Raw genomic sequence first — 25,473 nt, forward strand, 5'->3', positions numbered from 1 at the left:
CAGGAAAAGTTCCGGCCTCCCAGCCAATCAGAGCGCGGCGGAGGGTCTAGACCCTCGCTACTCAGCCAATCAGCACAGGGACAGAGTTAAATCGGAGACGCCGTTGTCTCTGAGCCAATCAGAGCCTGGGGAATGGGAAATACCACCGCTCCTAGCCAGTCAGCTCCGGGAGTGGGATATACCACTGCCCCCTGACCAATCAGAGCTCAGGGAATGGGATAGACCACTGCCTCTCAGCCAATCAGCTCAGAGCAGGGGCAGGAGGGCGCGCCGGCTCTCACCAATCAGCACCGTGTAACCCCTTCCTGTCCGGCTCTTTCTCCCGGCAGGCATCCCCTCCCCCCACCGCGATGAGTTCAATAATCTTCAGCCCCTGGGGCAGCGCCAAGCTGATCCCGGCTCCCAGCCCCGCCCAGCAGGGGGAGCCAGAGGGGTCCCCAGGGGGGGCGCCCGGAGCCGCCGAGGGGGGAGCCCCGTGCGACTGGTGCGAGCAGCTGGAGTTCGGGCAGAGGAGGGACTGCGGGCACCACGTCTGCCAACAGTGCGAGGAGGACTCGAAGAGGTGGGGGGCCCTGGGGGGCAGGGGGAGGGGCAGGGGGACAGCAGGATAAGGGGGCGGGAGGCACCAGGGGGTGCTGGGCAGCAGGGAGCGGGGCGGGAGGCACGAGGGGGTGCTGGGCTGCGGGGAACAGGGGGGGCAGCAGGGTAAGGGGTGGGAGGCACCAGGGGGTGCTGCACCGCGGGGAGGGAGGCACCAGGGGGTGCTGGGCTGCGGGGAACAGGGGGGGGGGGCAGCAGGGTAAGGGGCAGGAGGCACCAGGGGGTGCTGCACTGCGGGGAATGGAGGGGGGCAGCAGGATAAGGGGCAGGAGGCACCAGGGGGTGCTGGGCAGCAGGGAGCGGGGCGGGAGGCACCAGGGGGTGCTGGGCTGCGGGGAACAGAGGGGGGGCAGCAGGGTAAGGGGCAGAGGGACAGCAGGGTAAGGGGTGGGAGGCACCAGGGGGTGCTGGGCAGCAGGGAGCAGGGCGGGAGGCACCAGGGGGTGCTGGGCTGCGGGGAACAGGGGGGGTAGCAGGGTAAGGGGCAGGGGGGCAGCAGGGTAAGGGGTGGGAGGCACCAGGGGGTGCTGCACTGCGGGGAGGGAGGCACCAGGGGGTGCTGGGCTGCGGGGAACAGGGGGGGGGCAGCAGGGTGGGCAGCAGGGTAAGGGGCAGGAGGCACCAGGGGGTGCTGCACTGCGGGGAATGGAGGGGGGGCAGCAGGATAAGGGGCGGGAGGCACCAGGGGGTGCTGGGCAGCAGGGAGCAGGGCGGGAGGCACCAGGGGGTGCTGCACCGTGGGGAATGGAGGGGGGGCAGCAGGATAAGGGGCGGGAGGCACCAGGGGGCGCTCTCCCGTGCCAGGCAGTGCTGATACCCTCACACCTTTTCTCTCCTGGGCTTTGCAGTGCCGGGATCCTGTACTGTGTTCAGTGTTTGCAGGACCAGGAAACGCAGCTGCTCAAGGACCTGGACCGGGTACGTCGATCTGGGGGGGATGATTCCAAATTCAACCCCAGCCTGGCTCAGGGGGGCGGGGGAAGGGGCCTGTCCCCTCTAGGGGGCACCAGCTCCCATCCAACCCCAGGGCGGGGACTGGCTGGCTCAGGGGGGCGGGGGAAGGGGCCTGTCCCCTCTAGGGAGCGCCTTGGAGCCCCTCTAACCATTCCCCCCACCCCACTCCCGGGGACTGGCCTCCCCCATACACGCACTGCCCCGTGTCCCCGGAGGAGCTGGTTTCTTGACCATACAGTGCCCTGAGCTGCCACGTGCGGGTAAGTCCGCAGGCAGGCAGAAGGACGTGTGGCGCTAGTGCTTGGGCAAAAGCTAGTCCCCCCCTCAAAGCACTGTCCTAGCACGAGGCGGATGGAGATTTGGGGACTAGTATTTCATAGAATATCAGGGTTGGAAGGGACCTCAGGAGGTATCTAGTCCAACCCCCTGCTCAAAGCAGGACCAATTCCCAACTAAATCATCCCAGACAGGGCTTTGTCAAGCCTGACCTTAAAAACCTCTAAGGAAGGAGATTCCACCACCTCCCTAGGTAACCCATTCCAGTGCTTCACCACCCTCCTAGTGAAAAAGTTTTTCCTAATATCCAACCTAAACCTCCCCCACTGCAACTTGAGACCATTACTCCTTGTTCTATCATCTGGTACCACTGAGAACAGTCTAGATCCATCCTCTTTGGAACCCCCTTTCAGGTAGTTGAAAGCAGCTATCAAATCCCCCTTATTCTTCTCTTCTGCAGACTAAACAATCCCAGTTCCCTCAGCCTCTCCTCATAAGTCATGTGCTCCAGCCCCCTCATCATTTTTGTTGCCCTCCCCTGGACTCTTTCCAATTTCTCCACATCCTTCTTGTAGTGTGGGGCCCAAAACTGGACACAGTACTCCAGATGAGGCCTCACCAATGTCGAATAGAGGGGAACGATCACGTCCCTCGATCTGCTGGCAATGCCCCTACTTATACAGCCCAGAATGTAGTTAGCCTTCTTGGCAACAAGAGCACACTGTTGACTCATATCCAGCTTCTCGTCCACTGTAACCCCTAGGTCTTTTTCTGCAGAACGGCTGCCTAGCCACTCAGTCCCTAGTCTGTAGCAGTGCATGGGATTCTTCTGTGCTAAGTGCAGGACTCTGCACTTGTCCTTGTTGAACCTCATCAGGTTTCTTTTGGCCCAATCCTCTAATTTGTCTAGGTCCCTCTGTATCCGATCCCTACCCTCCAGCGTATCTACCACTCCTCCCAGTTTAGTGTCATCTGCAAACTTGCTGAGAGTGCAGTCCACGCCATCCTCCAGATCATTAATGAAGATATTGAACAAAACCGGCCCCAGGACCGACCCCTGGAGCACTCCACTTGAAACCGGCTGCCAACTAGACATGGAGCCGTTGATCACTACCCATTGATCCCGACGATCTAGCCAGCTTTCTATCCACCTTATAGTCCATTCATCCAGCCCATACTACTTTAACTTGCCAGCAAGAATACTGTGGGAGACCGTATCAAAAGCTTTGCTAAAGTCAAGGAATAACACATCCACTGCTTTCCCCTCATCCCCAGGGCCAGTTATCTCCTCATAGAAGGCAATTAGGTTAGTCAGGCATGACTTGCCCTTGGTGAATCCATGCTGACTGTTCCTGATCACTTTCCTCTCCTCTAAGTGCTTCAGAATTGATTCCTTGAGGACCTGCTCCATGATTTTTCCAGGGACTGAGGTGAGGCTGACTGGCCTGTAGTTCCCCGGATCCTCCTTCTTCCCTTTTTTAAAGATGGGCACTACATTAGCCTTTCTCCAGTCATCCGGGACCTCCCCCGATCGCCATGAGTTTTCAAAGATAATGGCCAATGGCTCTGCAATCACATCCGCCAACTCCTTTAGCACCCTCAGATGCAGCGCATCCGGCCCCATGGACTTGTGCTTGTCCAGCTTTTCTAAATAGTCCCGAACCACTTCTTTCTCCACAGAGGGCTGGTCACCTCCTCCCCATACTGTGCTGCCCAGTGCAGCAGTCTGCGAGCTGACCTTGTTTGTGAAGACAGAGGCAAAAAAATCATTGAGTACATTAGCTTTTTCCACATCCTCTGTTACTAGGTTGCCTCCCTCATTCAGTAAGGGGTCCACACTTTCCTTGACTTTCTTCTTGTCGCTAACATACCTGAAGAAACCCTTCTTGTTACTCTTAACATCTCCTGTTAGCTGCAACTCCAAGTGCGATTTGGCCTTCCTGATTTCACTCCTGCATGCCTGAGCAATATTTTTATACTCCTCCCTGGTCATTTGTCCAATCTTCCACTTCTTGTAAGCTTCTTTTTTGCGTTTAAGGTCAGCAAGGATTTCACTGTTAAGCCAAGCTGGTCGCCTGCCATATTTACTGTTCTTTCTTTTTCCAGGGGCGCTGTGGGGCAGGGAGCAGGGTGGGAGGCTCAGCAGGGGGCGCTGGCCCCATGGCAGTACTGGGGGGCCCGTGGGCTCAGCTCTCTCCTCTCACTCCTATCAGGTGCACATGGTGGAGGAGAGCGAGTCCCTGCCGGGCCCGTCCCGCCGGTGCCTCGGGGTGCAGGGGCCGCAGGAGGCTCGGGGGCGGCTGGACCAGCGGCTGGCCGAGGTGGAGGCTCAGCAGAAGACCTTGCAGAACATCGTGACGGTGCTGAGCCGGGAGATGGGCCGGCGCGAGGGGGCCAGAGGCTCGGCCAACAGGGGCTCGCCCAACGTCCTGGGGGAAGCCATGGCCCGCATCCTGTACCTGGAGGAGAAGGTCAGCGCTTGCCCCACAGCTGTGGGGGGGCGGGGTCAGAGCCCCCCCTTGCCAGCTCACCGTTGACCTCTGACCTCTCCCATTTGGCCCCTGCTCCCAGAGTTGACCTATGACCCCGGCTTGGACCAAGGATTTGACGTTCGAGTCATGAGCCCTGAGATTCAGCCTCCGGCCCCATGGTTTAGCCATGAACTTTCAGGGTTGACCTATGACCCCACTGCTCTCGACTTTGACCTCTGACCCCTCACCTTGGTCCCATGGTTGCCCCCAAGAGCTTTCAGAGTTGACCTGTGACTTCATGGTGACCTGTGAGTTCTCACCTTTGACCCCTTGCATTGGACCCGTGGTTGGCCCACGTGCTCTCAACTTTGATCTCTGACCCCTACCATTCGATCCAGGGTCCAAAAGTAGACCAAAGACCTTTCAGAGTTGCCCTACAACGTCCCCTATTGGCTACCACCTTTCACCTGCTCCCCCGTGGTTCAGCTTGGGCCCATGAAGCCTGAACCTTGACCTTAGCCACGTTGTCCTATCTCCTCCCTTGTGATATATTGCCCCCTGCCCATGAGCATCCCAGCCACCGACTTGACCCCAGACCTCAACCCCCGCCAACTTCTCAGTCCCCTTCCTTCCAGGTGGCCAAGCAGGACACGCTCCTGGCCCTCAAGGACGTGATGATCAGCAACCTGGGGGCCCGGGTCGAGGCCCTGGAGCACACCTCCTACAACGGGCAATTTCTCTGGAGGCTCCCTGACGTGAGGCGAAAGATGCAGCAAGCCCTGTCCAAACAGACACCTGCCGTCTACTCTGCCCGTGAGTGCCATTGCCGGGGAGCAGAAGGAAATCCCCCAGCATGCACCACACCTTGGCCACAGCAATATCATGTGGCAGAGAGTTCCCCAGCCCAACACCATGTGTGGGTCAGTGCAAGAGATAGTAAATCCCCCATAATGCACTTCAACAGGGATGCATCACCCTGGAGGATATCCTGGCTGTGCTAATATCCAGCAGCAGGGAGTTCCACAGGTTAATGCCAGCCTACAGCAAGGAAAACAGCGGCAGATGTTCAGAAATCCTCCGCAATGCTCTCCATGGAGGCAACATGCCTTCTGGGAATATTTTAGATACATAAAGATCCAATAGCAGACAGTCCTGCAGGCAAAACACCAAGACCAGATGGCGATGTTGAGGTCTGTGACCCTATAATGCCCCTCACCAGACAGCAAAGCCCCACAACTGGAATGTCCTCAGCACAATGATTTCCTGTTGTGGGGAGTTCCAGAGGTTAACAGTGGGCAGAGTATAGCCTAAATCCCACATAATGCACCTCAACGGGCATTATCCCCCAGAACACTTTGGGCATGGTGAAATCTAGTGGCAGGTAGTTCCACAGGTGAACACTATTCAAAGTCATTAGCTCTACGGCAGACAACCAGGCAACAGTAGTAGGAAGTAATAAATCCCCTCTGATGTGTGAGGCTTGGTCTACACTAAACCCCCAAATCGAACTAAGGTACGCAACTTCAGCTACGTGAATAACGTAGCTCAAGTTCGAAGTACCTTAGTTCGAACTTACCTCGGTCCACACGCGGCAGGCAGGCTCCCCCGTCGACTCCGCGGTACTCCTCTCGTCTAGCTGGAGTACCGCAGTCGACGGCGAGCACTTCCTGGTTCGACTTATCGCGTCCAGACAAGACGCGATAAGTCGAACCCAGAACTTCGATTGCCAGCCGCCGAACTAGCGGCTGGGTGTAGACATACCCTCAGTCTGCCTGGAACAGCCCTCGGCACAACAATGTCATGGGGCCTGGAGTCCCACAGGTTAACAGTGTCCCCAGGTCAGTGCACTTAGTGGAACATGGGGGAGGGAAGCAGAAATTCCCCCACCACGCAATTGTCTCCTGTGAAATAGCTTGGTGGGGTAATATCATGGGGCAGGAGTTCCACAGGCACACGCGTTTGTCAGTGGGAGAGGCAGATATCAGTCATCTCTCTCTCTCTGTGCCTCCGTCAGCCTTTTACACCGGCCGCTACGGCTACAAACTCTGCCTCAAGATTTACCTCAACGGGGACGGCACCGGGGCCGGGACGCACATCTCTCTCTTCTTGGTGCTGATGAGGGGCGAATACGATTTCTGGCTCAACTGGCCTTTCCATCTCAAGGTGAGAGGGGCATGGGACACAGGGCCTTTCCCCTCTAGGGGGCGCTGGCTCCCATCCGGCCCCAGGGCACGCGCCTGGCTGGACCTCTAACGACCTTTAATCTTTCAATCTGCTCCCCAGGTCACCTTCACGCTCCTGGATCAAGTCGGCGAGCGTCACTTCTCGAACTCTTTCCGGCCGTCGCCAGCCTCCTCTTCCTTCCAGCGGCCCGTGAGCAAGTGCAACATAGCCAGCGGCATCCCCGAATTCTTCCCCCTGTGCCAGCTCCACGCCCCGGGAGCCACCTACATCCACGAGGACACCTTAGCCTTCGAGGCCGTGATCGGCGACACCAACCTCTAGGGTGTGGCAGTTCGCCCTGTGGCCCACGGGACTGGGGCGTGGGCCTCACTCGGGCCTAGAGACATAGCCGACAGCTTGGACTCCCAGGTTGGTGTCTTTCAAGATGGCCGCCCGCACTGCCTCTCCCCTGCCAAGCTTTCGCCCGAGGTGGCTGCCCACAACACATCTCCCCCCGAAGCATTCGCCCAAGATGGCCGCCCACAGCAGCCGTCCACAACGCATCTCCCCCCCCCCCAAGCCTTCACCCAAGATGGCCACCCACAGCAGCCGTCCACAACGCATCTCCCCCCACCAAGCCTTCACCCAAGATGGCTGCCAACACCTCGCTTCCCCTCCGATGGCTTCAGCGAAGAAGCTGGCCATGAAAAATGGAGGTTGACCCTTCTTGGTAACCACCATGGAAGAGGTTTTCGAACAAGATGACCCTTAAGTCTCTTCCAAGATGGCCACCCATGAATATGTTCTACTTCCTTTGAAAGCTTGGTCCGAGACGGTGACCACAAATAATGGAGGGTGAGCCCTTGGGACAGCCATCTTGGAAGAGACGAAGGTGGAGGGAGACCCTTAAGTGTCGTCCAAGATGGCTGACCATGGGGACCATTGTGGCAGCCGTCTTGGCAGCTGTTCTGACAGTGGAAGAGCCCCATAAACACAAAGCCCCCCCAGTATGGAGCTCGCCTTCAGTGCCTGCAAGTACCTCCAGTGGGGAGACAATTCCCCCCACACCTCAGAGACCAGCTGCACTGCCATTCCCGGGGGGCTTGTTCCCCAGCTCTTATTTTCGTAGACCCTACACAAAGTCATACTGAACGCGACCTCAGGAGCAACGTGCCAAGCAGCTCTGGGCTTTTCAGGAGTCCGATGATCCCGCTGGGACGGGGAGCAGGATGGCCAGAAACGGGGCATTTTTGTATTCAATACCCCAAAGCAGATTGGAATATTTAAGAGGGAAAATATTTGTAACTAAATTAAACTCTTATTTATTTAGTTGACATTAAATCTATTTATGAATCGCAGCAGCTGCTCTCCAGGGTTGGCATTTTGCGCCGCCCCCCCAAAAAATAAACTTAAAGTGGGTCCAGTGGAGAGAATTGAAATTGAAGTGTGATGTTTCCCCTCTAGGGGACTGGCTGGCTCAGGGGGTAGGCAACAGGGTATGGGTGCCCCCCTAATTGAGACATAACTCAGAGGGAGCTAAATTGGTTCAAATCTTTATTGTGTCAAGGATCTCAGAGGCAGTGAGAAGCTAAACACCCCCTCCCTCTGGATCAACACCCTGGCTCTGCCCTAGGGGACGCTCCTACTCCACATCACAGGGGGCTCCTAGAAGCCCCCCAACTACTCTAACACACACACAAGGCACCCCTGTCTTTGGGGGGGCAGTCACCCTTACATAGCTAAAGGTCTGGGATCCCCAGCTGCCCCACAGCAGACCTATCCAGCCTGGTATCCCAGCGCTCCCACCAACGATCAGCTCCAAGGACCCACAGTTGTTACAGCTAACAGGGGAAGGGGTCGTGCTATTGGGGTGTGGCAGTGGGGAGTGAGTTGTGTTTCAAGGGGGTGAGAGGAGTTACCCCCAAAACACCAGCACCATAGATTAGTGGATGAATGGCGGGGGGGGGGCCGCAGGGGGACTGGAAGATCCTAACCACAGTGAAATGTCCCCCCTAATTCAGGGATCTCAGGTATCGGGGTCCTCCCATGCCCTGGCTTCAATATTGGGGTCCCCATTGCATGGTATAACATGCCGGTGTCCCCCAAACCTCCCCCCCATGGTGATATGATAAATCAGGGTCCCCAAACCCTCAACTATCCCAGCAGGACATAGCTGGGTTCCCCAAACCCCCATATGGGGATGGGCTCTAAGACCTCCCTCCCCAGGCCACCCACTAACTATAGATGGGTCGCACCCGCTGTTGCCCCTCCCGGAGAAGGAACCAAGGGACCCCCAACAATTTGGGGGGCCCCACCCAATGGGCCTTCCACCCTCTTCTGCTAATGGGGTACCCAGACCCCCTGCTCTCCACCTCCCAAGAAGGCAGGACCCCATTATTTTCAGGGTCCACAACACGTGATGTGGGAGGTTCCAAATATGCCCCCGGGCTGGGTCTCAGGGGAGGCTTCTGGGGGATCGGGGGACCCCACTTTCCAGGCAGGTTGGGGGGCAATAGGGGGAAGGGTGATTGCCACTTCCCAAATGGGGGGCAGCAAGTTGAGGGGCGCCCTGAGGTTTGGGGGTGCAGGGCATAGGCTGGGTAAGACATGGGGCGCACAGGGAGGATGGGGGGGTCAGGGGCTCCCCCACGTAGCTGGGGGGGGAGCTGGAGGCACTAGCGGTCGAGCTTCTTGTTGATGAGAAGGGAGCAGGAGCTGAGGGCCCCCCCCAGCTTGGCCACCTCGCTGCAGGCGGCGGGGATCAGGGTGAGGTCGGACAGCTTCTGGAACGGCTGCAGGGAGACACATGGGTCAGCACGGGGGAGCAAGGCATTGTGGGTAAGGAGGAGCCATTTCCATGCCACTCCCTTTGCATTGACAGCCCCACCCACTCCTAGCCCTGCCCTCCTACCGCAAACCCCGCCTCCAGATTGCCAAGCCCTGCCCCCATTCACTCCACACCACTGATCCCCTATCCCCCACCCACCCACTCCTAGCCCCACCCCCAGTTCCGCATGCCCCGCCCTCCTATCCCAACCACCACCCCCAGGTCTCCAAATTCCAGATCGCCCATGCCTCGCCCCATCCACTCCTAGCCCCGCCCCCACCTACTCCTAACCTTGTCCCCAGGACCCAGTCACAAATTCCCACGCCCACTCCTACCCCAAACTCCGCCCCCAAATCCCCCTGCCCTGCCCCCACTTACTCCTAGCCCTGCCCCTAGAGCCACATGCCACGCCTGCACTCACTCCTAGCCACGCCCCCACCCACCTCAAGCCTTGCCCCAGAATCAACTCCCCTCCCCCGTGAACCCCACCCAGTCCAACCCCGAGCCCAGCCCAAGAAAGCCCCACCCCTTGCCTCACCCCCTCCCAGCCTGCAGCTGCAAACTCCACCCCCAACCACCACCCCAAAACCCTGCCCCCACCCTTGCTACTGGCCTAAGCCCCACCCCCATCCAAGCCCCGCCCAGGGACCCCAAACCACGCCCCATCCACCCCCCACAGGGCCTTAAGGCAGCCCATGAACCCTCCATTCAACAAAGCCTTTAGCCCCGCCCCCAGTGCCCAAGAGCTCCGCCCCCACCCCGCCCCCTCACCTGTAGGCTGTTGGGGAACTCCTCGGGGCTGCGGTGAAGCAGGGCACTGCCCTTGGGCCCCAGGCGCACGTAGACGCAGTTCCCGGCGGGGTCGTCCGGCACCGTCAGTGTGTCATAGTGGTGATCGGTCAGCTGCTCCATGGTCTGGGGACGGGGGGAACGGGGGTGAGAGCAGGGCCTGGCGGCCCCCCTCCGCCACACAGTCCTTAGATCAGTGCCCTGAGCCCACCCAGCCCGGTCCCCACCGCTACCACCACCACTCAGACCCCTGGCCCCACCCAGCCTGGTATCCTAGCACTGCCACCACTGCTCCGCCCCCTGGACCCACCCAGCCCAGTATCCTACTGCTACCACCACAGCTCAGCCCCCCTGGGCCCACCCAGCCCGGTATCCTACTCCTACCACCACAGCTCAGCCCCCCTGGGCCCACCCAGCCTGGTATCCTAGCGCTGCCACCACAGCTCAGCCCCCCTGGGCCCACCCAGCCTGGTATCCTACTCCTACCACCACAGCTCAGCCCCCCTGGTCCCACCCAGCCTGGTATCCTAGCGCTGCCACCACAGCTCAGCCCCCCTGGGCCCACCCAGCCTGGTATCCTACTCCTGCCACCACAGCTCAGCCCCCCTGGGCCCACCCAGCCCGGTATCCTACTCCTGCCACCAAGGCTCAGCCCCCCTGGGCCCACCCAGCCCGCTATCCTAGCGCTGCCACCACAGCTCAGCCCCCCTGGGCCCACCCAGCCTGGTATCCTACTCCTACCACCACAGCTCAGCCCCCCTGGTCCCACCCAGCCTGGTATCCTAGCGCTGCCACCACAGCTCAGCCCCCCTGGGCCCACCCAGCCTGGTATCCTACTCCTGCCACCACAGCTCAGCCCCCCTGGGCCTACCCAGCCCGGTATCCTACTCCTGCCACCAAGGCTCAGCCCCCCTGGGCCCACCCAGCCCGCTATCCTAGCGCTGCCACCACAGCTCAGCCCCCTGGGCCCACCCAGTCCGGTATCCTACTCCTGCCACCACAGCTCAGCCCCCCTGGGCTCACCCAGCCCGGTATCCTACTCCTGCCACCACAGCTCAGCCCCCCCTGGGCCCACCCAGCCCGCTATCCTAGCGCTGCCACCACTGCTCCGCCCCCTGGACCCACCCAGCCCAGTATCCTACTCCTGCCACCACAGCTCAGCCCCCCTGGGCCCACCCAGCCTGGTATCCTAGCGCTGCCACCACAGCTCAGCCCCCCTGGGCCCACCCAGCCCGGTATCCTACTCCTGCCACCACATCTCAGCCCCCCTGGGCCCACCCAGCCCGGTATCCTAGCGCTGCCACCACAGCTCAGCCCCCCTGGGCCCACCCAGCCCGGTATAGGCTCCGTTACCCTCATGGCTTTCTTGGCAGCCTCACTGCTTCCGATGGCGACTGTGTCTGGCCCAGCCATGCTACAGAAACTCTTCAGATGGGAGGAGCCCGCCACGGGGACCGTAGAGACAGCAAAATCCTGGCACCCGGGGAAGGGTGAGAAAAAAAACAAGCCTGGACCCCAGCTCTGCCGGTGCCCCTCACTCCTGACCCTCAGCCCCCTGCCAGCCCAGCTCTGCCGGTGCCCCTCACTCCCGACCCGCAGCCCTGGGAAAAGGGAGAGTTGGGGGGTGGGAGCCAGGACGCCTGGGTTCTATCCCTGACCCTGCCAAAATTCCAGCTCACCCGAAAAGCATCCGCCACCGCCTCCGCCCCTCGGTGATTGGTCCATTTGGAGATGCCCACAAAGAACTCTCGACCTGTAAGGAGACAGGAAGGGGCGGGACAAGACTCATTAACCCTCGAGATGCCAGGGCCAAATTAGCTCCCGTTGCTTTGGCTTCACTCAGATGCACCCAAGCTGGAGCTGGCCCCTCGGGTGCCCCATCAGCCCCACCTCCCCTTGCCCCCCCCAAACCAACCTCCCAGTGCAGTCGGGAATTGATCAATGCCCTTTAAATGAAGGCAGGAGCGGGGCGGGGCAGGGAGCCAGGACTCCTGGGTTCTATCCCCAGCTCCGGGAAGTGAACGAGGATACAGGAAGACAGTTTGCTCCACACCGCCCCCTGCTGGTTCACACCCAGGGTACATGCCATGGCTACTTGCCCTCCCGCCGCCAGGGGTGGGGCACTCGCCTGTGAAGAGCACGTCGCTGCCGTCCAAGGTGGCCCCGTCATCCGTCACCTCCACCACCCGCATCTTCAGCTCCTCCAGGACCTTCTTGATGCTGCTGATCTGGATCGGGCCCCCCACCCCCAACAACAGAGATTAACTCTTTCAGGGGATTCCCCTGCACTCCCCACATTCCACTGGCCCGTCCCTTAGCAACCCCATGAGACGAACTACCAGACAGATTTCAGGGCCTACACTCAAGGAGAGAGAGATTGGGAGGGTTCCAAAATGGCGACCAAAACCCCCTTGCCGGCACCCCCCAGTTGAAACCCTTGTCCTCCCCAACCAACCCTGCCAACATGTGCTCTTTGACCCCATCCAATGGCTCCCAATCTAGGCCTCTGGCACCACTACTACTACTACTACGTGGTAGGCTTCAGCGGCCTACACCCAACATCAAGAAGAAATTGTGAAGGTCCAGAAATGGCTGCCAACACCCCCTCCCTGGTGACCCCAGCTGACACGCTCGCCCTACCCCAACGACGCAGGCCCTTTGACCCCACCTCACGGCTCCCAACCGAGGCCTCAAACTTCACTACTTCTAGGCAGGCTTCAGTGGCCTACACCCAACACCAATCAGAGATTGTGGGGGTTCAGAAAGTCAACATCCCCTCTTCCACGTCCCCGACCTACCCCGCCCGTGTGCGCCCTCATCCCGTGGCATTCAGCTCGCGCCTCCAGAGTTGCTACTACCAGGCAAGGTTCAGCAACACGGGCTGGGCTCAGGAGGGTGGGAAATGGGACATTGGGTTTTTTCCCCTCTAGGGGGCGCCGGCTCCCATTCGGCCCCAGGGCAGGGACTGGCTGCTCAGGGGGGCAGGGAATGGGGCAGGGGCCTGTCCCCTCTAGGGGACTTCCACGGGGCCCAGGGAAAATCAGCCCCCGCCGTCCCATGGACTAGGAGCCGCTCCAGCCACTGCCGTGACATTTCGCCAGCTCGCTGCCTCGTCCGCTGCGACAAGCTAAAGAAAACGTGGCCCTCGAGTCCTCAGCAGCCCATCCAGCCGCTTTGCACGTTATTGCCACCGGGGGGCGCAACCGCCCCCCACCCCCCAGCAACTCGCTCAGCCAGGGCCAGAGGGAACCCAAGAGACGGGGACACAAAGGGGACGAGGGGGGGGGGGGGGAAGAACGTGCCAGGATAGCCCCTCGGTCTGGGCCGTGTTTGGAGAAACCTCCCTGGGGCTTCTCCGAAAATAGATAGAGCTGAGCCGGGGTTTATCCAGCCGGGAATTCAGGGAACAGAGCCCGGGACTGGAGTAGCCAGGAGTTCCCCCCTCCCCCCCGCCACTCCCCCTGCCCCGCTCCCCACAGCGCCCCCTGCTGGGAGAGGCCAGGGCTGGAGTAGCTGGGAGCTCTCCCAACACACACACCCTGTGTTTCTGGTAAAGGGTCGTTAGCGTGGCTGAGAACAAATTGATAACAAATTATGTTAACGTGGGTATTCAGCCAACAAGGTCCACACCGATCCCAGCCTAAGAGCTGTTCATCAGAATCAAAAGGTAGGGGGCACCGGCTCCCCCCGGCCCCAGGGCAGGGACCGGCTAGCTCAGGGGGGCAGGGAATGGGACACGGGGCCTGTCCCCTCTAGGGGGCGCCGGCTCCCCCCGGCCCCAGGGCAGGGACCGGCTAGCTCAGGGGGGCAGGGAATGGGACACGGGGCCTGTCCCCTCTAGGGGGCGCCGGCTCCCCCCGGCCCCAGGGCAGGGACCAGCTAGCTCAGGGGGGCAGGGAATGGGACACGGGGCCTGTCCCCTCTAGGGGGCGCTGGCTCCCCCCCAGCCCCAGGGCAGGGACTGGCTGCGGAGGGGGGGGGGGGGGTCCCGAAAGGTCTCAGGAGGCATAAGGGAGGGGTTTGCATCACCGATGAGGTCATGCTGGGATGAGCAGTTGCCTCGGTAACTAGGGTCAGGTGGCCAACTCTCCTCTGGGGCGGGCGGGGAGGGAAGGACTAGTCCCAGGGTCTCCCTGGAGGAAGCAGATGGAGAATTAGCCTCCTCCCCAACCCCACTACAATAACTGATGGCTTAACGAACGGAGCACTGGCACTGCTAGACCCTGCTCCCCTCCCAGAGCTGGGGAGAGAACCCAGGAGTCCTGGCTCCCAGCCCGCCCCTTGCTCTAACCACCAGCCCCCACTCCCCTCCCAGAGCCAGGGAAGGAACCCAGGCATCCTGGTTACCTCTCCCCGCCGCGCCGGCTCCCAGGGCCGGGTGACGAGCGCCGTATCGCCCTGGATCACGGCCGCGTCCTCCACCAGCACGGAGCGGGGCAGCCCCTCGTCGGCCACCAACTCGATCACCTGCAGCCCCAGCTTCTGCCGCAGGATCCCGGTGTAGACCCCGTACTGCCGGTGCGCCTTGGCCAGGTCCACTGGCTCTGCCGGGCCCGCCCCGTCCCCGGCGGGCTGGGCGCCCAGCGAGTCCGGGACGCTGCGGACGATGGCGTGGGTGTATCTGCCGAAGGAGGAGGGACCGGCCATGGCTGGGAGCTCGCCCCTGCCCCAAGCGGGGCAATCTCCACGCCAGGCGCAGAGACCGATCGATCCCCGCGGAGGGCAAGAGAAACTCGGCTCACTTGTCTCCCCGCACGGGTCTCTGATCGGCCGGCGGATCTCCCCTCTCACCGGCCAATCAACGACTCGACCAAAGGCAGATCCTTCGGAGCAGCAGCGTTCCTGTTCTCCCTGAAACCGACCAGTTTCCCACTCAATGAGTCCGTTTCCTCTGATCAATTTCACGCCCTGGGCACCAACTCCCCAATCAGCTGATCAATTCCATCCATCTTCCGGTCAATATCGCATCCCTCCCCCAATCCGTTCTGCTTCCTGGCAAGCCCCGATTATCCAATCGAGAGCGTCTCCAGCCCCAGATCTCCGATCAATTTCTTCCCCCTTCTCTCTTCCTGACCTATGGCCACCTGCCAATCAATTTCCCCTGGGGACTGCTTCTCCCACCAGCTGATCCATTACCCCAATCGATCGCTCTTTAGCATTAACGACCCAAGCAAGCAATCAGCCACGCAATTTCTCCTCGGCTCAGTGCCCCCGCTCGGCCCCGCGTTGATCCATTTCTTCCGAGAGCCAATTTCCCCGTTAACTTCCTCCCGGGCACGACATTGGTCAGTCAACTTCCCTTTGGAACCAATTTGTTTCCTCCAGCACCAGATCGATGCGGTTTCTTCCTCGGTTAAATCTGACTGCCAATCCGCGGGTCAAATCCCGAGCGAGGGGAGTGGGTTGGAGCGGGGGCAGCTGGGAATCAGGACACCTGGGTTATATCAAGTTCTCTGCTCAAACAATCTTCATCCCAGAGTCCCTGACGCCAGGGGAAATTCTTTGCCTCTTTGTAAATCTTGCTTGCTCCAGACGGTATAAAAATAAAAATTCCCTCCCCCTTTCCAGGAATTTGGGGAGAAAAAAAGCTATTTATTGCGTCCACACAAACGAGAGTCGATCCGCCAGGACCTATGAGAAGAGAGAGACGCGCGCGGTTAGGGTCGGGGTCGGTTTTCTCAGCTCCATCCATCCCCTCGAAAAAACACTGAGGGGGTTTGTCCCCCCGAAACCCAGCCCCTCCAAAGTCAGTCTGAATTCAGCCCCTCAATAATGCAGGGCACACACGTCTGTTTTCTTCAGTCACCTCGTAGTCCCTGCCTGGCGCATGAGCCCCCAAATCTGTCCCAATGAATGTCACCCCCCAGATCCATCCCCCGAGTCCTGTCCCCCTCTAAGACCCCCCAAATCTGTCCCCATTAAACTCAGAAATACACCCCTCCACCAAGTCGTACCCCAAAGATCTGCTCTGAGTTCTGTTGCTCATGAACGGGACCCCCCCGCCGAAACAGGGCTCAGAGTCACCCTAAAAATCTGTCTCCCCAAACTGTCCATGACAAAGAGCCACACAAATCAGCCGGAATTCTGCACACCCCAAAAATCTGCCCCCAGGTCACCCCAGAGTCAGTCCCATGCTAACAGGGACCCCAAAAACTCATCCCCTTGGAAGTCACACAAACCATCTGCCCTGTGCCCCAAATCTCTATCTGCCACCAGTCCCCCCAAATGCTACCCCCCCCCCCGGGTAACTCACATCCCAAGCGCCCTGCTAGACTCTGCCCCCGTGAGAGCTTTGAGCCCAGATCAAACATCTTGGTAGTATCCTGGGTTCTCTCCCTAGCTCTGGGAGGGGAGTCGGATCTGGTGGTTGTGGGGGTTGGGGGGCTGGGAGCCAGGACTCCTGGGTTCTACCCCCAGCTCTGGCAGGGGAGTGGGGTCTGGTGGTTAGAGCAGGGAGGGCTGGGAGCCAGGACTCCTGGGTTCTATTCCAGGCCCTTCTGCAAATCTCTCCTGTCCCTGAGTCTCTGTTTCTCCCCCCCCTCTCGGGTCTGTCTTATCTTCAGGACAGCGACTGGCTGTGACTTGTTTGTGCCGCCAACACACAATGGGGCCCATGTCCAGCTGGAAAGAGAACTCAGGAGTCCAGAGATGGGGGTGGGGAGGAAAAGGGGGCTGGGAGCCAGGACTCCTGGGTTCTCTCCCCAGCTCTGGGAGGGGAGTGGGGGCTACTGGTTAGAGCAGAGGGGGCTGGGAGCCCGGACTCCTGGGTTCTCTCCCCAGCTCTGGGAGGGGAGTGGGGGCTGGTGGTTAGAGCAGAGGGGGTTGGGAGCCAGGACTCCTGGGTTCTCTCCCCAGTTATGGGAGGGGAGTGGGGTCCAGTGGGCTAGAGCAGAGGAGGTTGGGAGCCAGGACTCCTGGGTTCTCTCCCTGGCTCTGAGAGGGGAGTGGGGTCTGGTGGTCAGAGCAGGGGGGCTGGGAGCCAGGACTCCTGGGTTCTCTCCCTGGCTCTGGGAGGAGAGTGGGGTCTGGTGGTCAGAGCGGGGGGGGTCTGGAACCAGGACTCCTGGGTTCTAATGTAAATTGCGGTCTCAGTGGGGGCAGGGAGCAGCGCCCAGTGTGACGGGGGTAGGGCAGCGTGATGCCCGATGTGGGGGGGCGGGTCTGGGTGGTGTCCGGCACAACAGGGACCCCAATGTCCGGGGGGGGTCATTGCAGCACCTGGCACAATGGGGGCCCCCCCATCTCTCCTCTGAGACCAGCCTTAATTAATAATCAGTAGTCGGGACGCTAATTGTCCCATATGCCCTGTGTATGGAGGGGGCAGGACCCTGTCAATGGCACTGGTTCCCCGCCTGCCCCCCCCCCCCGATCTCCCCGGCCCGTTCCCCGCCTGCCCCCCCCGCCCCGATCTCCCTGGCCCGTTCCCCGCCTGCCCCCCCCCCCCCGCCCCGATCTCCCTGGCCCGTTCCCCGCCTGCCCCCACCCAGGGCCTGGGGAGCCGGGCAGGGGCTGGGCCCAGATTCGCTCAGGGCAAAAATATGCAACAGCTGGTTCCTTTTAACTGTGTATCCGGAGGGGAGAAGGCGGGGCGGTGGAGGAGAAAACACACACCCCCAGAGACACAACCTGACACACACACACCCGAGAGAGACACAACCTGACACACACGAGAGACACAACCTGACACACACACACACAAGACACACAGCCTGCGAAACACACAACCCCCCCTGCCAGCCGTACACCCCCCTGCACCTCACAAGGCCTCCACGCACACAACCCAGGGAAGAGAGAGACGCACACACACAACTGCGCTGGGCCCTGGAGACACACCCAGAACCCCATACACACACACACAACCCAATCTGCTTTCACCCAGCCGCAACCCGAGACAACACAAACTTCCAGGGCCCCGCTCCTCCCCCAGGCAGGCAGAGGGACACCCCCGACCCAGGACAGATGAATCCGTCCCCCAGCAGAGAAAACAGGCTTGGAACAGCCCAGGGAGCGAAGGAATAACTCCTCCCCCCCGCCCGCCCCCTGCACATGTTCGCAGCAGGGAAATCCAGGAGACCTTGGGGGGGGGGGTCCCCTCTTCTCCCCCCAGACTGTCCCAGCCCAGCTCCGAGGCCTTGTGATCCCTCCCCCAGGCAGCTGCTCCAGGTCCTTCCTGCCCCCCCCCCGCCCCCCAAAGCGGCCACCAGGATGTTGTTTGGGGCGGATATGTCCCCTAGGCCCATAAATAATAAATCTGGCTCCTTCCACAGCTCCTCGGGGGGGCCCTTCTGCTTCCTCAACTTCCCAGCTCCCAGCCAGGCCTGCTCCGACCCGCCACACCCAGGGAGAGAACCCAGGAGTCCGGGCTCCCAGCACACCCCTGCTCCAACCAACCACACCCAGCCCTCTCCTAGAACCTGGCAGAGAACCCAGGAGTCCGGGCTCCCAGTCCCCCTGCTCCCACACACCACAGCCCAACCCTCACCCGGAGCCGGAGAGAGAACCCAGGAGTCCGGGCGGCCAGTCCCCCCCACCACCACACCCAGCCGTCTCCTAGAGCCGGACAGAGAACCCAGGAGTCCGGGCTCCCAATCCCCCCTGCTCCAACCCACCACACCCAGCCCCCATCCAGAGCCAGAGAGAGAACCCAGGAGTCCTGGCTCCTAGCCCCCTTGCTCCCCATCCAATACCCTCCCTCCGTCTCCAAACAACCCAGCGACCTCCTCTGGGTCACCTCCAAATCCTGCAACACCCCCACAGCCGTTCCCAGCTCCGCCCGCTGCCTGAGGCTCACCCCCAATCTCAGCCCCCCCCAGTATCCCCGCTCATCTCAGCCCTCCCTAAACAGCACCCCATAACGGCTGGCCCCGGCAGAGAGCCCCACAGCCCCCCAAAATCCTCAGGACCCCCACAGTCACCCCACAACCCCCTGTAAGATCTGCCCCAAACCACAGGCGATGCCCCCAGCCCCCCTTCTTTGGGCCAGAGCACCCCAGTAACTCTGCCCCCCCCCCGAATCCACCCCCAACCCCGCCCCTCTGTCCGCCAACCCACCCTCGGCAGCGCCCCCACCTCAGCCCCCCTGAAACCACCCCAGTCTCCCCATAGATCGGCCCCCTCTCAATTCCCCCCCCCCGGGTCCTCCCCACATCCCCTCCCATCCCCCACCCACAGAATACAGCCTCTCCCCCCGCCCCCCATACCGACCCCCAGGGCTCCACCCTTAACCCAGACCCCCGGGCCCCGCCCAGCGCCCCCCGGCAACTCCCAAAGAGTCAATCTCAGCCCCCCCCCGGGTCCCCTCAGCCCGTAGCCCCCCTCCAAGGATCCCCCCAAAATCCACCCCCCCTGTGCGCTCTTACCTCCCAGCGGGGTCCGGGGGGCGCTGGGTTTGGGGGGGCCTCTCTCGCCGGGGGCCCCCGCCCCAGAATGCCCCGGGGCTGCTGCGGGGGCGGTTTCCTGCCAGCGACCCCCCCTGATCCGGCTGCGCCAAGCGGGGGGGACCCCGGGACGCGTCCGCCTCGCCCGCCACCGAGCGCAGCAGCCGCCCAGCCAGCGCCAGCCCAGCGCATTGTCTGGCCGGGAGGCGGGGCTAGGCAGGCCCCGCCGTCCGGCCCCGCCCACTCGGTCCCCAGGCTCCGCCCACTCGGTCCCCAGGGCCTTAAAAGGGGCGTGACTGGGCCCTTACTGGGCTTGATGGACCTGGGGCTTTACTGGGGACGCCGGAGCCGGACTGGGGGGCAGACCCCCAACCCACGGGCAGCAGCCGGCCAGGGGAGCGCTGGGCCGGGAGTCGCAAGGCCGAGGATGTGGCCAGAGGGGCTGGGCGAGCTGGGAGTCAGGGCCCCTCCTGCCCCTCCTGGGGGCACCATGGGGCTGGGGGGGCTGCTCCCGGCCCTGCTCCTCCTGCCCCTGGCGCTGGGGCTGCTGGCGCTGGGGCTGCTGGCGCTGCTGGGTCTCCAGCTGCTACTCCTGGTGCCCACCCTGCGGGCGCTGCTGGGCCTGGGCCTGCTGCTGGCCGAGGGGGCCCTGGCCCTGGCCTGGCTGCTCCTGCTCCGGCACCGCCCCCAGCTCGGGCTGCTTCTGCTGGGCCTGGCGCTGGGGGGCCGCTGGGCAGCGAGGGCAGGGGCTGCGGGTCGGGAGTGAGGGGCACCCTGCCCTGGGCTCCCCCCAGCCCTGCTGGGGCCCCTCACTCCTGACCCACAGCCCCTGCCAGCCCTGCCCCCCCCCCAGCCCTGCTGGGGCCCCTCACTCCTGACCCACAGCCCCTGCTAGCCCAGCCCTGCCCCCTCAGCTCTGCCGGTGCCCCTCACTCCCGACCCACAGCCCCTGCTAGCCCAGCCCTGCACCCCCAGCCTTGCGGGTGCCCCTCACTCCCGACCCTCAGCCCCTGCCGGCCCAGCCCTGCACCCCCAGCCTTGCGGGTGCCCCTCACTCCCGACCCGCAGCCCCTGCCGGCCCGGCCCTGTGATTCCATCAGTTCTGAACACAAGGAAACGTCTAACGGAGATTAATGGCGGAGGGCAGCCGGGGGACACACTGGAAGCCGGACAGACAGACACACGGATTCTCTCTCAAATTTCTCTCCCAGTTCTGAGGCTCCTCCCATCCGACAAAACCGAGTGCCTTTATCTTAGCTACCTGGAAATCTGCTATGGGCCAGTGCTAGCCATTCTAGGCCAGTAGTAGCCAATCCCTTAGGCTTCCTGGTGGTTTCCTTAGAAATAACTAACCTCCACTCACCAAAATAGTGTGCCCCTCCCCCGGGCCCTTCTGTGCCGTAGCCCAGCACCCGGGAGAGGTGAGAGCTCCTTGGGTCATGGTGCTGTGGCGTTAACTCTGGAGCCTACTGACGGCAATGACAGATGGCAGCGCTCTTAGATGGTTCAGCACAAACATCTGGGGAGAAGCTTGGGCTGGTGTGTCTCTCTCTGCTGCCCCCTCGTGGCTGGTGTGTCTGTGCGCACACTTGGGTCCCTGCTCCCCAGACGGCTGGTTGTGTCCGTCTCTGAGCTTGTTTGGCTCCAGGCCTGTTGTGCGTTTGTTGTGGTGCTGTCTGCGGTTTGGCTGCCCTGCCGTCTGGGGCTCCTCTCCCGGGGGCGGGGTGCGTCTGTGCATCCGTCTGTCTGTGTGAGACGTGTGTTGTCTCCTCGCACGCACCATCTGTGCCTGGCCCCCGTTGTCTGTTCACGGCAGCCGCGGCTGCCACCTTCCCCCTCGGGCGGCGCAGCCGCCCTGGGTGCGCGGCTGGCTCTGGGGGGTGGGGCTGGTGGGGCTGGGTGTGTGTGTGTGTGTCTGTTCACCTCCTGGCTGTGCTGGGGCGCGGGGGGGCTCCGGGCATGGCTGGCTCTGGGGGGTGTCGCTGGTGGGTCTGGGTGTGGGTGTGGGGGGGTGTTCACCTCCTGGCTGTGCTGGGGCGTGGGGGGGCGGGCTCCGGGGCACAGGGCCGGGCTTACTCGTGTGTGGAGGGGGAGCCCCCGGCCGGGGGAGCCCGTTCCCCGCGTGTCGGTGTCGCGCTGCAGGGGGCAGAGCTGGGGGGTCCCTGGGTTGTGGGTGTGAGGCAGGTCCCTCCCCCCACACTGCAGGTCTCATCCCTGCCAGCAGGGGGCAGAAGAGACACTTACACCACCACCCCCAGGTCATTTAGAGCCAGCTCAGTGCCAGGGTTCAGTATGGCCGGGGGGGGAGGGCAGTAACCCTCTGCCCCTGGGGGGTGGGGCTGGTCATCACACCAGCTTGGGGGGCTGAGATCACAGACCCCATGTACCCCCCAACCCCCCCCCCCCCCCCTACGGGCCCTGCTGCCTGAGCCGAAACACACAGGAAAAAATCACCAGACAGACCCAGACACGGCCCCAGCTCTGCCGGTGCCCCTCACTGCTGACCCACAGCCCCCTGGTATCCCCCCCAGCTCTGCTCCCCCCAGCTCTGCCGGTGCCCCTCACTGCTGACCCACAGCCCCTTGGTATCCCCCCCAGCTCTGCTCCCCCCAGCTCTGCTGGTGCCCCTCACTCCTGACCCACAGCCCCCTGGTATCCCCCGCAGTTCTGCCCCCCCCAGCTCTGCCGGTGCCCCTCACTCCTGACCCACAGCCCCTGCTAACCCAGCCCGGGTGATATCATTGGGGACGGGGGTTCCCCATGGGGCCTCTTTTCCTGTAGGGTGATAAATGGATGAACGGCCCCTCCCCCACTTTACGCTTCCTTCAACCCCGCACCCCCCCCCCCTGCCAGCCCCCAGGGGAAATAGCTCATCTGTGACTCGCCTTCCTCGGCTAATTTCCAGCTCAGCAGATGGGGACCCCCCCGCCTCCTCGCCCCCCCCCACCCCGTGACCGTCAGGAGGGAAAAGGAAAAATAATTAAAACAGACACAGCTGTGGGGGTGCCCCTCACTCCCGACCCGCAGCCCCTGCTAGCCCAGCTCTGCCCTCCCAGCTCTGCCGGTGCCCCTCACTCCCAACCCACAGCTGCAATTACAGGATACTGAACAAGGTTGAGCGCACGTGGCAAACTCTCCTGGCCCACTTGGTGAGCGTGTGTCATGTCCCCTCTAGTGCACGCTGTCCAAGGAGGATCGTGGCGGTGACGGAGCTGGCGAGCGACAGGGCGAGGCCAACACGTCTCCGGGCTCCGGAGGGACATCGCTGAATTGCTGAGGGTTCAGAGAAGACGAGTCCAGGCCTAGAAAAACCTGCCTCAGCGCAAGAGGCTCCCGGCCCGTGATCGATTTCACGCCGCGCAGGGAAGGTGACGGACTGGTGGGAAATGTGAGAACGGGCTAAATCGACCCGGCGTCAGGCCCTGGGCCCCGCGTTAGCTAGGAGGACGGACGACAGCAGTGTCATCGGCCTTTCACTCGGCCGTGCCCAGCCTGCTGCCCCGCCTAGGGCTGGCAATCGAATTGCAGCGTTAATTGGCGGGTGCTGGGCTTTCATTAGCAGCATGACAGCGGGGGAGGGAGCGATCGGGTGCCCCTGCCCCACCCCGGGCTGGGACCCACAGGCATTCGGAGCAGGGAGGGACGAGGAGGTGGACAGACGCCGGACGGACAGAGCCATGAACGCAGCCCTGGGCTTGGCCTTGCTGGGCGGGTTGCTCGTTTTGCCAGCCGGTGAGCGGGTCAGGTCTCAGCTCCAGACATCTGGGGAAAACTCAGTGGGGGCTGCAGGTCGGGAGTGAGGGGCACCGGCAGAGCTCGGGGGGGGGGGCAGGGCTGGGCTAGCAGGGGCTGTGGGTCGGGAGTGAGGGGCACCGGCGGGGCTGGGGGGGCAGGGCTGGGCTAGCAGAGGCTGCGGGTCGGGAGTGAGGGGCACCGGGAGAGCTGGGGGGAGCCCAGGGCTGGGCTAGCAGGGGCTGCGGGTCGGGAGTGAGGGGCACCGGCAGAGCTGGGGGGAGCCCAGGGCTGGGCTGGCAGGGGCTGCGGGTCGGGAGTGAGGGGCACCGGCAGAGCTGGGGGGAGCCCAGGGCTGGGCTAGCAGGGGCTGCGGGTCGGGAGTGAGGGGCACCGGCAGAGCTGGGGGGAGCCCAGGGCTGGGCTGGCAGGGGCTGCAGGTCGGGAGTGAGGGGCACCGGCAGATCTGGGGGGGGGCAGGGCTGGGGTAGCAGGGGCTGCAGGTCGGGAGTGAGGGGCACCGGCAGAGCTGGGGGAGGCAGGGCTGGGCTAGCAGAGGCTGTGGGTCGGGAGTGAGGGGCACCGGCAGGGCTGGGGGGGCAGGGCTGGGCTAGCAGGGGCTGCGGGTCGGGAGTGAGGGGCACCGGCAGGGCTGGGGGGGCAGGGCTGGGCTAGCAGAGGCTGCGGGTCGGGAGTGAGGGGCACCGGGAGAGCTGGGGGGGAGCCCAGGGCTGGGCTAGCAGGGGCTGCAGGTCGGGAGTGAGGGGCACCGGCAGAGTGGGGGGGGGGGGGCAGGGCTGGACTAGCAGGGGGCTGCGGGTCGGGAGTGAGGGGCACCGGCAGGGCTGGGGGGGCAGGGCTGGGCTAGCAGAGGCTGCGGGTCGGGAGTGAGGGGCACCGGGAGAGCTGGGGGGAGCCCAGGGCTGGGCTAGCAGGGGCTGCAGGTCGGGAGTGAGGGGCACCGGCAGAGTGGGGGGGGGGGGGCAGGGCTGGACTAGCAGGGGGCTGCGGGTCGGGAGGGGCACCGGCAGGGCTGGGGGGGGCAGGGCTGGGCTAGCAGGGGCTGCGGGTCGGGAGTGAGGGGCACCGGCAGGGCTGGGGGGGGCAGGGCTGGGCTAGCAGGGGCTGCAGGTCGGGAGTGAGGGGCACCGGCAGAGCTGGGGGGGAGCCCAGGGCTGGGCTAGCAGGGGCTGCAGGTCGGGAGTGAGGGGCACCGGCAGAGCTGGGGGGGGACAGAACTGGGGTAGCAGGGGCTGCGGGTCGGGAGTGAGGGGCACCGGCAGGGCTGGGGGGATGTCAGGGGGCTGCAGGTCGGGAGTGAGGGGCACCGGCAGAGCTGGGGGGGGACAGAACTGGGGTAGCAGGGGCTGCGGGTCGGGAGTGAGGGGCACCGGCAGGGCTGGGGGGATGTCAGGGGGCTGCAGGTCGGGAGTGAGGGGCACCGGCAGGGCTGGGGGGATGTCAGGGGGCTGCAGGTCGGGAGTGAGGGGCACCCCCCAGTCCCATTAATAGTTTCTTTAGTCACATGCTCTCAGGGCTGCTCCCTTTCAGGTGGGTTGCGCTGCCCCCTGGTGGCCGCTCTCGCCAATTGCAGTCACTGCACACAGACTGGACACCTGGGTCCCAGTCCCCCGCCCGGACATCTGGGTTCACTCATCCTCTCCCTCCCCTCTAGGGGAGGCCTTGCACTGCTACACCTGCCTGTTCCCCACCATCGCGCCCCTGGACTGCCTGAAGTTCGTCACCCCCTGCGCCCCGACGCAGCGCTGCCTCAGCTCCGTCGCCATGGGCCGCCGAGGTCAGTCTGGCCGGGGGGAGCGGGACACAGCACGGCCTGTGGAACTCCCTGCTACTGGATTTCAGCAGCACAGCAGGGAGCCAGGGGGCTGAGCCGGGGTTACTGGGACGGTTGATGGTGGTAGCGGTGGGATCCTGGCCACGAGGGATGGGAAGGGGTGGGGGGCTGCACTTGGTCTCTGTCTCATCCCTCCCTCCCCTGCCCCTCAGGTGCCCTGGAGCTGGTCGTCTATGAGAAGAGCTGTGGGGAGGCCAAGCTCTGCGGGGCCCGGGGGACACGCTGGCTGCTGGGGGCCAATTTCACCTACTCCACAGTCTGCTGCTCCAGTGACCTCTGCAACGGAGGGGCCCACCCGGCCTGGGGGGTGCTGGGGATCGCCCTGCCCCTCGCCCTGCTGCTCTGAGACCCCCCAGAGCCACTGCCCGGGGCCTCAACCCCTGACCTGGCTCTCAGAGCCCCCCACCCAGCTCCGGGACCCCTCCGGTC

The 25,473-nt window shown here is 63.1% G+C and overlaps 1 protein-coding gene across 1 annotated transcript; it reads right to left on the reverse strand.

Annotated features, from left to right (window-relative positions):
- Positions 1-9,139: 9,139 nt before the first annotated feature.
- Positions 9,140-14,727, reverse strand: DDAH2 (DDAH family member 2, ADMA-independent). Its single transcript, XM_065416111.1, has 6 exons — positions 14,428-14,727; positions 12,209-12,308; positions 11,760-11,833; positions 11,434-11,553; positions 10,063-10,206; positions 9,140-9,256 (listed from the first exon to the last, which is right to left on the reverse strand). Exons 1-6 carry the CDS (start codon positions 14,725-14,727, stop codon positions 9,140-9,142), a joined length of 855 nt encoding a protein of 284 aa, XP_065272183.1.
- Positions 14,728-25,473: the final 10,746 nt, after the last annotated feature.

This window comes from Emys orbicularis, chromosome 13, assembly GCF_028017835.1.
Source record: "Emys orbicularis isolate rEmyOrb1 chromosome 13, rEmyOrb1.hap1, whole genome shotgun sequence".
In the NCBI taxonomy this organism is placed as follows: Eukaryota; Metazoa; Chordata; order Testudines; family Emydidae; genus Emys; species Emys orbicularis.